General features: G+C 37.0%; 1 protein-coding gene across 1 annotated transcript in view; it reads left to right on the plus strand.

The window, feature by feature from the left end:
• The first annotated feature begins 259 nt into the window (after positions 1 to 259).
• The window catches only part of LOC137286467 (afadin-like), a 71,900-nt gene continuing 57,593 nt past the window's right edge, over positions 260 to 14,566 (plus strand). The window contains exon 1 of the mRNA XM_067818356.1: positions 260 to 567. Coding sequence (XP_067674457.1) covers positions 463 to 567 — 105 coding nt within the window. The 5' untranslated portion in view covers positions 260 to 462. The remainder of the gene's footprint in view (positions 568 to 14,566) is intronic.

Raw genomic sequence — 14,566 nt, forward strand, 5'->3', positions numbered from 1 at the left:
CTTAGTAATTGTTGGTGAAATGACTTTCCAGTTCGCTGATGCGTAAACTGGCCCAAACTGAAGGCTACTTAATTATCGTTTGAGCTTGTTAGGCAACAAAGGATGTTAAACTAACACAACACGATTAAGTACTGCATGTATAGTAAGAGAGCGACAACAATTAACGCCTGGTGGGATTTCGTTCAATCCATTAACAGGAACGCTCAAGCCATTGGATAAATTTAGAACAAACAATACGGTAAAAGTAAATCGATTCTGCGCATGCGTTGTACGCTTGATAGTTCTCAGGCCGTTGGGGATTGTATTAGAAGTTGAAGCGAGCAAACGACCGAGGTACAAACTTGACAATTGGATACTTTACATTGGGAGAGTTGTGTCCGTGACTGGTCGAAGTGCAAATGTGACCGAAATAATCAAAATTACGTGGATTTTAATTCCGTTGGAGGATTCCGAGCCGTCAAAATGGCTCAAATGGATAAAAGAGCTGAGAGGCAACATCTCGTAAAACTTATTTCTATGTGGAATATAGATCATTACGACATTTTCGAATTAAGTCAACCAGATGAGGTAAGTGGTGCATTTTATAATAATTTACCGACAATATGTGAGTGTTAAATGATCATAACGTCCATGTTTGTGAGTGCATTTGAACGTTAATTGTACACCTTAGCGCACCTTATACCTGCGTCTACAGGTGACACGATTTTCGCGTCAACAATAATCCAAAATGGCGACCTTGAGCTGGCCAACATACATGGCTGTAAAGTCTTGCAAAGCTAAATTCGAGTATTTTGACCCGTTCTCTGTGCGCAAGGTACAGAAGTTTGGTTTTTACAACATTTATAAGATCAAGCGTAACAGGTAAAAGTTCAAAATGCGTCGTCGGAATTCCGGAATTTTAACGCGGTGATTCACTGCTCTCGAGTGTGACATTTGGAATGTGAGGATGTGTATTGCAACCTGTAGGCGTGTCACTCCCTCTCGTTTCCATCTCAATATACACCTTTAATTGCAATTTCAAACGTAGTGCCCTTTAATTGTCACTGTGTACCTGTAGAATATATCGGTTTATATCTACTAGGGTTTGTTGTGATTTTTAACACAATAGACTTTTATTAGGTTACTCAAGCGTTGACAGGTCAAGCATTAACACTTCCTGATATATTTTCTCACCATTTCGGTTCCCACTCCCTAAATATTCAGTGTACATTTATTCTGTTTTTCTTCTTTTTTTTTCTTGAAATGAAATGCTCACTTTCGTATTTGACGAACCGGAAACTGTCACAAACAAAAATGTTGATGTCTGAATGCCAAAAATTGTTGTAGGATAATCTGATTTTAGGGGTGAAAATGCAACATTTTAGCGACAAGAATTGAAGTGGCGTTTTAACTTTTTCCTTTCACAGTGTTGTAATAAATTGTATGCAGTGTATTCAAATATTAATTATAAATTGAACAATGTGTTAAAATTAGATATATTATTGCCATGGTATGTTACACCATATGTGAGGAGAACAGTGTGTTACACTACAAGCATATCCAATGTATCAGCACAAATGTTATGTGCATGGATTAGGTTTTGTTATGTGAAAAGCATTTGTTTATCATGAAGAGGATTTAAAATCCCCTTTGTCATGTTCATATAAATATCTATGAACAGTGAAATGTTATACTTTTCATGTGATGAAGCAGCTCTTTTATTTCTCTCCAATAATTATTATAAACTTTATATTAATTAAGTTTGGACTTTACATTTGTTTTAGGTCTGAACATACATATATTTCTTTCAGACACATTTGATCCAAAATATTTTACTGCCAACAAGATGCTAGGGAGAATTCCATGCTTAATAACTAATCAGCATTTTAATGAGGCTCAGCTTTTAATCATGGTTAAAGCGTTTAATCCAGGAAATATGGTAGCCTTGACACAATGATACACTGATTTCAGTAAGTAAATGCCAAAACAGGGTTCAGATTTTGTGTATATGTCAATGCCATTGTGTTTAAATACTGTAGAAAGTGTTACGGAATAGTATCACAATGATATTTTCCAATGTATATGAAAATACAGTTCAGTCAGAAATCTATTCTCAGAGCTGATTATTAGACCCCACTGACAAGCTGTGATGTAGATGTGTTTCATGTTTGTGACTGCTGCATATACTTTTTATCAAAACTGGTCCAGATAATGCAGTGGGACATATTGTCAAGCACATTAAGGCCTGATACAGTGGCACAGATTTAAAAAAAGTCTATTATTGTTTATTATTTTATTTTTATTTTTTTTCTGTGTGGATGAGTTTAGTTTTATTCTGCTTTTTGCAGTATCAATAATATCAAGGAAGGGATGACCAGTAATTGGTTTCACACACTGTAGCCATGTGGGGAGTCAAACCCAGGTCTTCGGCATGACGAGTGAATGGACTAACAACTTGGCCATCCCACCACACAATCTCAGACATAACATATCTTATATTTGACCACTTTCAAAATGACAATGCTCATTTCTGGTGTTTCCCTCCATCACCACCCCTCACCCGCCCTGCTGTGATATTACTGGGGTATTCCCAAAAGTGACCCAAAACTAAACTCACTCAAGTACCAATTACTCTCAGATTCACTGTGTCAGTGCTGGCTGGTCAGATTACTTTTATGCAGCATGTAAATGACATGTAAAGTAAATGTAACGTCACCCTGACTATATATATATATATATATATACATTGTTAGTCATATGATTTACAGTGTTATAAAAAAGAGGAAAAGTGGGATATTGCAGATCGTATAGTTTTCAGTTGTGTCTTGAAGGGGCAGTGGGGTAGATCAGTGGTATAAGTCTTCGCTCATCCTGCTGAGGACCTGAGTTTGATTCAACACAAGTTTCTCTGTCCCTTTCACTGTCACATCAGTCTGTAAATAATAGAGGACTTGTCAAACCAAAGGTTCATAGTTGAACAGTTATCAGCATGTTCCAAAACATTGACAGGTTAACTGTTGTCATGTCAGAGATATGGGCCTTTGTATTTATTTATAGTACATAAACAGAATGCCTAATATATCTGTTTTGGCTGGAAGGATGTAGGTATTTTTTTCGTACATTACGGTAACAGTTTATTTATAGCTGAGGAGGATCTTCCCTCTTGAATGATAAACACTCAGGAATCTCAGCTGCAGGTATTGGTTACGCAGTTGCATGGGACGTATACAAATGTGGTAGTAAAAAATATGAATTCTACTTCTCATGATTTCAAACACGGCCACAGTGCAGCTCATTCCATTTTAAAGGTTGTAACCCAGCATTATTGTTTATGAATCTAAGTGTAGATCAGAATACCTTAACCATTGTCTTCATGTGGCTCAGTTGTTTCTATCAGGGAAATAGAAAAAGTTAAGTATGCTAACACCATATATCCTAATGATCTGAGATAGTTGTTTATGTTATACCAGACAATGGTACATGTAATTCTAACTGCCAGATGAACGAACAGCTTGTTCTCCTTACAGACATTTAGACAGCATAGATGGGAAAAACTCAGTGTTGTGTTTTACTGTGGTTTTGATTTGTACCGTATTTTCTTAACAAAATGCAATATATTTTGTTTTCACTTGTGTTTTGATATGTACCTTTTTTGCTGATGATTGTATTAGGAAATTAATAGTGTCATGTGCTTCTCGGCAGGTGTTGTCATTATTAAGTACTCAAGATTTTGTTTGATGTGACCAATTTTTATAGATCAGCAAACTAATTTCCTCCTCCTTCCATCTCGCTTTGATTCATGTTACATTAAGGTGTCAGAGTGGTGCAGTTCATTCAGCTGATTATGCATACCATGGCTTTGCTGGAATATAATCAGGGTTGGGGACAGAAGGGTAGCCTTGTGGTTAAAGCATTCGTTCTTCACATCAAAGGCCCAGGTTCAATTCCCCACATGGGCACAGTGTGTTAAGCCCATTTCTGGTGTAGCCCTCCATAATATTGCAGGAATATTGTGAAAAGTGGAATGAAACTAAACTTGCTCACTCAATGATCAGGGCTTGCAATCATAATGTTTGTATGTTTGTTGTTTACACCTGCATTCTAAGCGCATACAATCATCTGTACACAATCAGTTTTAGGCATGGCAATCCAGTGACTCTCCTGCTGAGTGCTGATCTTAACAATAAGGATTTCATGAAAAAATAAACACTTTTGTCCAAAATTAAGCAGACATGTGATATAAGTGAAATGTCAGTTGAACCTGTCACTTAGTAACTTGTCACCTGTGTCCAGCACCATTGTTTGTGTTCTTTGGCAAAGTTTTAGATCTCACTCGCTCACCTGCGTGCTCACTCACTCACTCTACAAGTGTTTTATCATAAACTTATATTTTTTCAGATTTTGCTATGAAATTATTGCCGTCAGTGCTATTCATAACCAGGATACTTTTACTGTCATTTAAGTTGTTCCTACAGTGTGTCTGTTGATGATGTTAAATGTTCCTAACAAGTCCTTCAAGCCAAGCCACAATGCAGTGTCTCCTGTGACATTATGTGGCAGATAGGGTGTGGTTAGTGAAACCCATATATTTATTGCCCCTAACGCAAAATTGTACTAAAGATACGTCACGCTTCCTTTGATAAGACCAGACAGTATTGGTGATATCTAACTAGTCCATAGTGTGAATCCAAATTGGTGATAGTAAACTAAAGTTGTATGTAAGTTAGACGAAGACACTCTGCTTCCTTCTGTTTAATTTTCTCTTTATTTATGTTTGGATTTGCTAGACCATGGTTTGTCTAATCATGAGCATGTTTATTCAACAGTCTGCACCTTTTCCAACATTTGCTAATGAATAAAAAAAGTGTGGTGTGGGATTGTCGTCACTATTTGAAAAAATAAGTGACACCTACCCTGTGCATAAAACTACCTTTCCTTCAAACCTCTCTAACTGTAGGTATGAAAAACTTGCCTGATATATGGTACCTTATGTACAGTAATGATACACAGTGATATACTGTACCTGATATACAATGATGTACAGTGCGCATTAATCTGTGCGTGTCATGTGAGGCCTGTAATGGATTGGATGGTGCGTTTTGGTGACCTTATCGATGACGTACCATCATTGCCAGATGTGGTAGCTGGATACTTTAATGGATGGAACAGTAGGTTTTGGTGACTTGCAGCCCAGAAGACATGAAATGCAGCTTATTTCATCTATCATCAACTGGTTTGTGTGGTCCAGATGCCATTTTGTAGCTGAAAAATGTTTGATTGCAACAAACTTAAATAAGCAAACATTATGCCTGATGAAGAAACTAGCAAACTGAATGCAACATCAAACACAAGTATCTGCCTGGGTTTTGCAAGTTGATTGTTTGTGACTGTCTGGCCAAACCATCCTTACATGTTTGTAATTATTACAGGGGCTGGTGGGGTAGCCTAGTTGTTAAGATGTTTGCTTCGCACATTGAAAACTGGGGTTTGATTCCCCACAAGTGTATGAAACGTGAAGTGCTAAAAGGGGTGTAAACTTAAGTGACTCACTCACTTTAACAAACTCTGACAGTTGTAGCACTAACAACAGACTTCAGTCTTTGTTAGTTCCATTTGTTATGAGAGGTTCATTTCAATCATAAATGTATGTTCCGGTATATTATTGATGACAGACCTGAATGTGGCCTACACCTGTGGTTACATGCCAGTATGTTGGCCTTTCAACCCATTCAGGCAGTAGTAAAACATTATCAAACAGCTTGTTCTGCAGTATGGTGAATATGTTGAGACTTGTTCACTTCCTACCTCAGTATACATCATTCAGTGAGTGAAAATAACAAGCATATCTGATTTCTTACATATTGTTGCTCCAGTCCATCTCACATCAGTCAGGCTGTGAATTTGTTGTATTGCTGACCCCAGTCCAATTCATTCAGATCTCAGAAAGGACAACTTCGGTGAATACAGGTTATTTCCTGTGCACTGGTGCCTGTGTGAAGGCCTATACCATGAGTGATAAAGTCCCATGTTACAAACACGTGGAAACCACAACCATTGCCCTGTACATTCCCTGCTAGTGACAAGGAACACTTTTTGTGGATAAGGTAACTTTCTGATTGCAGTAGATGTGACACTATTACAGTGTTAGGATCTACACCAAAACATCTATCCATGAAAAGTGTTCCTCTTCAACATAATAAAAAAACCTGTGTCTTTATTCAAACTAGAGTGTGTTACCTTTGTCATGAAGTTCTCCATGACAGTCCTGTAAACGGCATACAACTAAACTCACTGTCTCATGTAATTTATAACAATAGTTTGTCATACACATTTCAACAAAAACAGAGTTGAACTCTGTTGATTACCATCTTCTCATGCATTGTAAATGTACATGGAAAAGTTGTGTTTGTACATTATGTTAATATCGGGTCATTAACTGACTGCCACTCACAATGCAAGTTCATGTCCTGTTTTGTGTTAACTATATTTCTTCCCAAAATAAGAGCCAGACAGTCGGCTTCAATTATGACCACTGGAGACAAAAAATGCCAATGTAGAGACAGTCATGCAGACAAGTATATTAAACACAGCATTGTTGTGGTGTAGCCATTCGTCAATATGTTAGGGGTACTAGGCTTACATTGACTTGCACAGGTCTCTAACGTTATAATTAATAGTTTATGTGATAATTTCTAAAACAGATAAATAGCAGACTGGTGTCTTTAATACTGTTCCCATATCTAGACTTGCCTCTTCGAAGGCACAATGTCACACATTTTCAAATTGAACATTTTTGACAACAGCTTCCAGACAGAGAACACTTGGCATATGTAGTGTATAAACAATTTCTCTGTACATGGAAAACTGTCACATGCAGTGTTGTCAATGTTTACCAAACTAGTTTCAATCTGGTGTTGTGGGTAGGATATTTGTAAAGAGCATGCCAAGGGACATAACTCTGAGCAGTTCACCATTAGAAAGTGCAAGAGTTGATGCAATGCACCATTGCATTAATTCATTCCAACTGTTTGATTCGATATTGTAAATTATGTATTTTTTGCGTAATAAATTATATGGTAGCTTCTCTACTAGTTAGTTTTACTGAGAGAAAAGCATTATTTATTTTCCGAGAAGTGTGGTGTAATATAATTCCTTTAAAGGATAGAGTTTAGGGCTTAGTATTGGAGAATTTAGGTTAGAGGCTCACAGTGCAATGCATGAACCTACATCATCTGTACTACAATACATGCAATATGTGACTGGTTATATTGATGTAAAAGCATAAAAATTATCTGGAACAGTCTTCTGTAGTATTTTATTATATGTCACACCCCTACAATATTCCATCTTCACTGTCTGTTTTTTATGAACATATGATACAGAGTTGTTTTTCATCTGCAGAGAGGGTGAGAATGGGAACTTTTGAAATGAAAGAACTATGAAAAACTGAATCGTATTGCACCCATATTTATGAGATATATATCACATTGCAGCCTCATTGTACCTTTGCACCTGCACACTGCTCTTTGATATAAAACTTCGTGAGTTTTGTTATGTTAGACATCAATGCCTTGATATAAACGAGTAATTTATAATGCATCTCCCCAGAAAAAGCAATGGTTTGATGATTTTCCCACAAGGAAAAGATTTTATCTTGTCTAGGGTAAATATTTCATGAAAACTCTTTCCCTGTTTCCAAATTGAAGACTTGGTTATTCAAACAAGCATGCAATATGATTCTTGACTGAGGCATGGCATATACAGTGTTCTTTCATTGGAACTGTCCCGTTAAATATTCATCCATGTATTGCAAGGAAATAACAAAAACACAGTTTTAAATTTATTTGAAGACTGACTTTTTAACACATTTGCATTAATGGAGGTGTAAATGTGATAACTGGTTGGCAAGGTTGCCTTTTACCTCCATAGATGTAACTTATAGTGACAGGCAGTTCAGTCTGAATTAATCATCACAAGTAACTAGAGAATAATATAGATATCCATTTGCATGGATTAATTTACTGAAAAAACAGATGACTTTTCCTGGTCATAAATGAGTTTGCCCATCTTGCTGAAAACCTGGGTTTGATTCCAAACATGGGTAATAAGTATGAAGCTCAGTTCTGGTATCCCCCAATGATGTTGCTGGAAAATTGCTAAAAGTCTCTCTCTCTCTCTTTCCCTCTCTCTCTCCCTCTCACTCACTGTTATCAACAAACAGGAAATGGTCTGTCACTGGACCAGTCCTTTTTTGTGTAGGTTTGTGAAACAAAAAGATATTGTTTGCTTTCACCTATCAAATGCCTTTGAATCACTTACTATTTATTTACTCCTGAAACAATGGAAAAGACATGTTACTCCAGGTCCTATTTGGAGGCCTGTTCTGGGCTACAGCATCAAGACAGTGTGTATTCTCGCACCCTTGTTTACTACAACTGGTTATTTTAAGCCCAAGCTCATATTGTTCACATTACCCCCAAGTGTGTGAAACCTTGTCATAATCCTATTACCAAGCCCTGGGGTGCTACGTTCATTCACTAAATCAGAAAGGGAATTCTCCGGTTAATAATAGAAAGCCATAGCAATGATATGGCTGTTTAGCTAATACTTCCCTAATTTCTACCTAAGGACATGCTGTGGTGTGTGCAATGTAACAGTTCTAAGGAAGGGTTTATGTAATGAAACTTTTATGTGCTTACCATGTACTTGTAAGATAAAAACGGCTTCCCAGGAATGAAAATATTTTGACACTAAATAAAAGATAAAAGCTCTTTTTCGTGTTTAAGGGTCTACCTCAAGGGGCCTTTTTGGGTCCATAACAGTTGTGGTTAAACCAAGAATGTGATAATCATGTTTGTTTATTCGTTGGAATTTACACCACTGGCATGCTTATGTAGCTGTTGTGATTAAGAATGTGCTACATTTTGAATCATTTGAAATATACAGCATGGGCAGAATTTCCAATTTTGAATACAGTCCAATAATAAATATGTTTTGTCATTAAGAGCAACAGCATGAAACATTTATGATTACACAACATGAAAATGTTCATAATGTTGATATCTGATGGGTATATATGAAATATACTGAAATTGGGTTTAACAGCAAACAGTGCATCACTCTCTCCATGGGAAACCTCTTTATTGTAAATGAGCATATAGGATTAACTAAGTTGTCATTGCCCAGCAGCTCGTCTGAGGTTATAATAGCGATAAGCCTGTCCATGGTGCTGTTTATATACATATATACACCGACCAGACAATAACTCAGTATGTACCTTTGACCACCCAATTGAAACTAAACTGCCAGCTTATCAGAGAAACATGATCCCAGCATTATGAAGGCAATGATTTGTGGCACAGGCACGGAGGAGGGGGGTATACAGACTACATGCAATACATACATACATACATACATACATACATACATACATACATACATACATACATACATACATACATACATACATACATACATACATACATACATACATACATACATACATACATACATACATACATACATACATACATACATACATACATACATATTGGGAAGAATTTTTTGCTGTGGTAGTTTGCCAGGTTCATACTGGTGAAATACTTATATGGGAGAAGAAGACATACATGTACATTGTTTTATTCACATGTCACTTTTTGCATGACAGTAAGTGAGTTGGGTTCTATGCTGCTTTCAGCAATATTCCAAGAATATCACAATGGGGGACACCGTAAGTGGGCTTTACAAATTGTACCCATCATGGGGATTTGAACCTGGATCTTCAGTAAGAGAGAGTAAACACTGCATCCACTAAGCTACACCACTGAACTTGCTGCAAGACAGATTATTACGAAAGTAACTAACACACAGTATCCTGATGGAGAATCGTGGTAGTCACATATAAGATCTTTTGAGCAAATTATTGTATTTATAAAGTAATGTTTATGTAGATTTGGGATTAAACTAGAGAGTACAATTATTAATGAAATGATGTATATTTTTACGTATAAGTGAAGGCAGAATTGCAGAAGGTATCACACCTCTTACAGCAATATTCTAACAATATCATGACAGGGAACATCAGAAATATGCTTCAACATTTGGGAATCAAACCTGAATCTTCAGTTTGATGAATGACTGCTTCGTCCAATAGGGTAACCCCACAATGCCACTGGAACAGAGAAGAAGCATGGCAATACTCATGCTGAATAAAGTGTATTGCTGTATACGAGTAATACCGAGCAGGCTTACATTTCAGTGTTTGTGACGAGCAATTCATGTTAAAAGCGTGATTCATTTCAGTCCCCTTTGTAAACATCATCTGATTGCTCTATATGTTGAGTCATTGTGCTCTGTGTGACAGAGGTGTGAAGCAAGCACCTGTTCATGGGTATATTTGCATCTACCTATGTACGTTCAGATAGGTTAGCCAGAAATTCAAGACGGGGTTTTCAGACGGGTTTTCAGACAGGGACAGGTTTATTGCTGGGAATTGGATTCTGATGTAAATTTCTACGGTTGACGGAACATGGTATACTGTATGTGTATGGAGGATTTGTTAGCAGTGGTTTGATATATATCATTTGCTGATATAGGTCAGCTGACACTGGAAATGTTGTCAACTGCATATACATATATGCATACCATATTTGTCCTAAGAAGCACCCACCCTGACCCTGCCATAAAAGGTTACTATGCTTATCGTAAGAGGTGACCAATGGGATCGGGTGGTCAGGCTCGCTGACTTGGTTGATACATGCCCTTGGTTCCCAATTGTGCAGATCGATGCTCATGTTGTTGGTCACTGGATTGTCTGATCCAGACTCGATTGTTTACAGACCACCGCCATGTAGCTGGAATATTGTTGAGTGCGGCGTAAAACTAAACTCACTCACTACTTGTGTAATGTTTCCATATGAACCCAGTTTGGTGGGAGATCTGTCCTGAGAGCATGTTATGAGGAATAAAAGCATGAGTTCCGAGCCAAAGTTGGTAGGTATGAATAATGTTGATGCACATTAAAAGAATGCCATAGTACCAGTGTGTTTTAGTTTGGACACACTTGATAGTATCCCAGCCATGTGAATGTGGGACTCATTCTTTGTTTACTTTAGATTGAAACATTTCAGATAAAGCTGAAGAGATGTTTGTGCTGTGGTTAAGATACTGATGGATGGCGCGGAAAAAAGCAAATATTTCCCACAAAATCATTAAAAATTATTAAAGAATACCACCCTGAACACACACCCTTCTCACATTGTATGTCAGTGTGCACTTAGTCTGTCATACAGACCCTGTATTTTTTATACTTCATTTTTCACAGTGAACTTTGTTTCTGTAAAATATGTTTATTTCAGAGACTATTTGTTAGTCTGATGTGCAGTATGAGTTGGTGATTGGCTGTATGTGATGACAAGCACACATCTTCAACAAGGGATGACAGTTATTCACAGTTAATGTGCCCCAGGTCAAACAAGGAGTGGACCAATTTAAACTACCTGGGCATTGAATAGCAACATTCTTGAGCAGTAGTACGTTTCATGCTTGGTTTTCCAGGAGTGCTAGCTGGAGTATCTCCTACTTAGATCTTTCCAAACAGCTCTATTCTTATCCACATCATCAAAGTTGTGTTGTATAGCACAGCAACTACAACTGACAAATGGGTCATGACTGACAAAAAGTTTTGTGTGCCATGGATGTTTTTGCCTGTAAGGAGTTAATAACTGGCTGCTAGTTTGTGTAGCCGGGAGGGAAGTGTTGGGCGCTCTGGACAGAAGACGTGATATAATGAATTAGTAATAAATTGGACGGTACGTTTCAGTAATTAAATGTGTACATGTAGTTTACTTTATCAGTTATTTATCAGTTGTGATCTTTATTTATCCCTTGCAAATTTAGTGTGATAAAAATACAAGTTTATCAGTGTAACATGGTTGAAATGTAGAATTTATTTCTTATTATGGAAATTTATGTCTGAGGTTGTTAATTTCAATACTAGATGTTAGGTTTGTATGTAATTTCTGTGAATTGATTTTATTTGTGAGGAAATTATTTGGAAAAAGTGTTCTTAGGCACCTTTGAGTAATAATATCTATGTTTGTTGCCCTTTGTTGCTGATCACTGGATTGTCTGGTTCAGACTCGATTATTTACAGACCGCTGCCATATAGGTGGAATATTGCTGAGTGCAGCGTAAAACTAAACTCCCTCCCTCACTCACTGACGCACTTGACCCATTTTGATTAAGGTTGTGAGGTACAGGTATGAACTTTATCACTGGCCAGGTAGGTAGGAGGTATGAACGATTACCTTTCTACTTGGCCAGCGATAATATACAAGAAGCTATTTCACACATCTCCCATTGAATGCAGAACGATTGATTAGACCTTCCTTCTGCATTCTCAATGAGTCAACTTTGCCTTGGCAACACACTGTTATTGATGAAGGAATGATTTTTGAAAAATTTGGATTGGTGAGTGTTGTCAATGATAGTTTGTCAAAGTGGTTGAATATGATATTTAGTTGTATGAATGGTGGACAATGAACATTGCTGAATGTGATAATTAGCAGTGCAACTGTCACTAATGAAGGATGATTAAAATGCTGAAATATGGATATATGGGTGAACATAGTGTCGTGGACAGACTGTCAGTATAGAATTATTTGATATTTGGCAGTGCACACTGTCGTTGATGGATAGGTAAAATGCTTAAATATGACATTTGGCAGTACACATTGTCATCAATACATTGTGTTTGTTGTATCATACATGGACTGTATTGTGATATTTAGCATTAGCACTGACTTTGAAGAATGATTGGTAAAATGCATAAATGTGACATTTGTCAGTACACATTGTCATCAATACATTGTCTATGTTGTATCATACATGGACTGTATTGTGATATTTAGCATTAGCACTGACTTTGAAGAATGATAGGTAAAATGCATAAATGTGACATTTGGTAGTACACATTGTTATCAACAGGGTGTTATTGTCTGTCATTGTAATATTATGTGATATTTGGCATTGGCACTGTCTTTGATGAAGGATACTTTAAATGGTTGAATGGAACATTTAGCAATACAGAAAGTCCTACAGTGAAGGATGGTTAAGACTAATAATTTGTCACCAACTGAACTCCAAGTGGTGTGGTACTATTTATGACACTATGGTGAATGTATGTCTTCAGCCTTCTGGTGATGATGACACATGAATTACCGAATGTTTTCTTTCCACATTAGGCAGATGGTCAGACATCTTATTCAGGGCTTGTTGTGTATGTACTCTAAGCCACTGGGATTAATAATGTAAGAGTGAATATGTGATGACTGAAAGGTGTTGTGGATGTTTGAGAGACAATCATTTGGTTTCATGTCAATTATACATCACACTTACTGTGCCTTACTTCATCTTCCCACCCTCTGAAGCATCTTCAACTCTTCCCTCTTGCTTTTGTACATTCCAACCCCATGCCACGGTGCTGCTTGTCCAATTACAAGACACTCCGGCTTGTGACCTACATACCTGCAAGTTAATTATCCCATCCACATCTACCTGCTACATGGTCCACCATCCTGTAGAAGTAGGCCAACTGATGATTTGAATCCAAGTAATCCTGCTTGGATGACAATCTAGGTGAGGTCAGGTCAACTTTAAATCTTCAGACTTGAGTAAGGAGAAGATGTTGGGAGGAGTCATATAAGGGGAAAGGTTTTACTATACATGAAATGTTCAGAGTATTTTTGGCAAAATATTTGTACGAGCCATTGAAAAATAATAACTCAAATGTAGATTTTTCACTTGGATCAAAGGATGGAAGAGATTGGAAATAAATTTTATTTTTTTTTGTTTAGCTATTGACATGAATCTGCTGTAATTGTTTAAACAACAAAAGCATCATGAAAATGGAACATAATGTCAACCATACTGGCTAGCAACCAGGTATCGCTGCGTACCAGTTATTGCCAACACCTGGCTATAGACAGCTTTACTTGTACTTCCGTGACACATTGACACATCCAAAAAACGACAGGTTACAAGACTTAAAATTACTATGAGTATTATACGTTGTACACATTACAAATATGAATCCCTTGGAAGACGAGACCCAAACACGTCAGTTGATGTCATGTGACCATTTAAGTGTTGACATGAAATTTCATAAACAATGAGAATTGGATAAAAATCATCCATCCTGTGTTGTGAATCTGTGACTTGACAATTCAGTCCATAAAAAGTGCAAATTTTGATTTGTCTGAACATATCCTTAATGCCAACATTCAATCACTTAACTCTGAATTGACCCAAATTTCAATCTCTGTTATGTGGACTTGATACTAACAAAATATGACTGTCGATTTTTGCCTTTATCTTTTCGTTTTCCGTCTGAGAAAACAAACATTGTGAAAATTGCAAACTACTTATCAAAATGTCAAGTTTGATGAGTTCAACCCCATGGTGACATCCCGTCAGCTTATATCAGCATCTGTCAACATCCACAATGAGAGTTTTGGTCTTTTAGTATTTCTTAAAACAAATTCCAGTTATGAAATTTCTTCGATATGTCAAGGTTTGAAACACAATA

The sequence above is a fragment of the Haliotis asinina genome, chromosome 6, assembly GCF_037392515.1.
Source record: "Haliotis asinina isolate JCU_RB_2024 chromosome 6, JCU_Hal_asi_v2, whole genome shotgun sequence".
NCBI classification, from domain to species: domain Eukaryota; kingdom Metazoa; phylum Mollusca; class Gastropoda; order Lepetellida; family Haliotidae; genus Haliotis; species Haliotis asinina.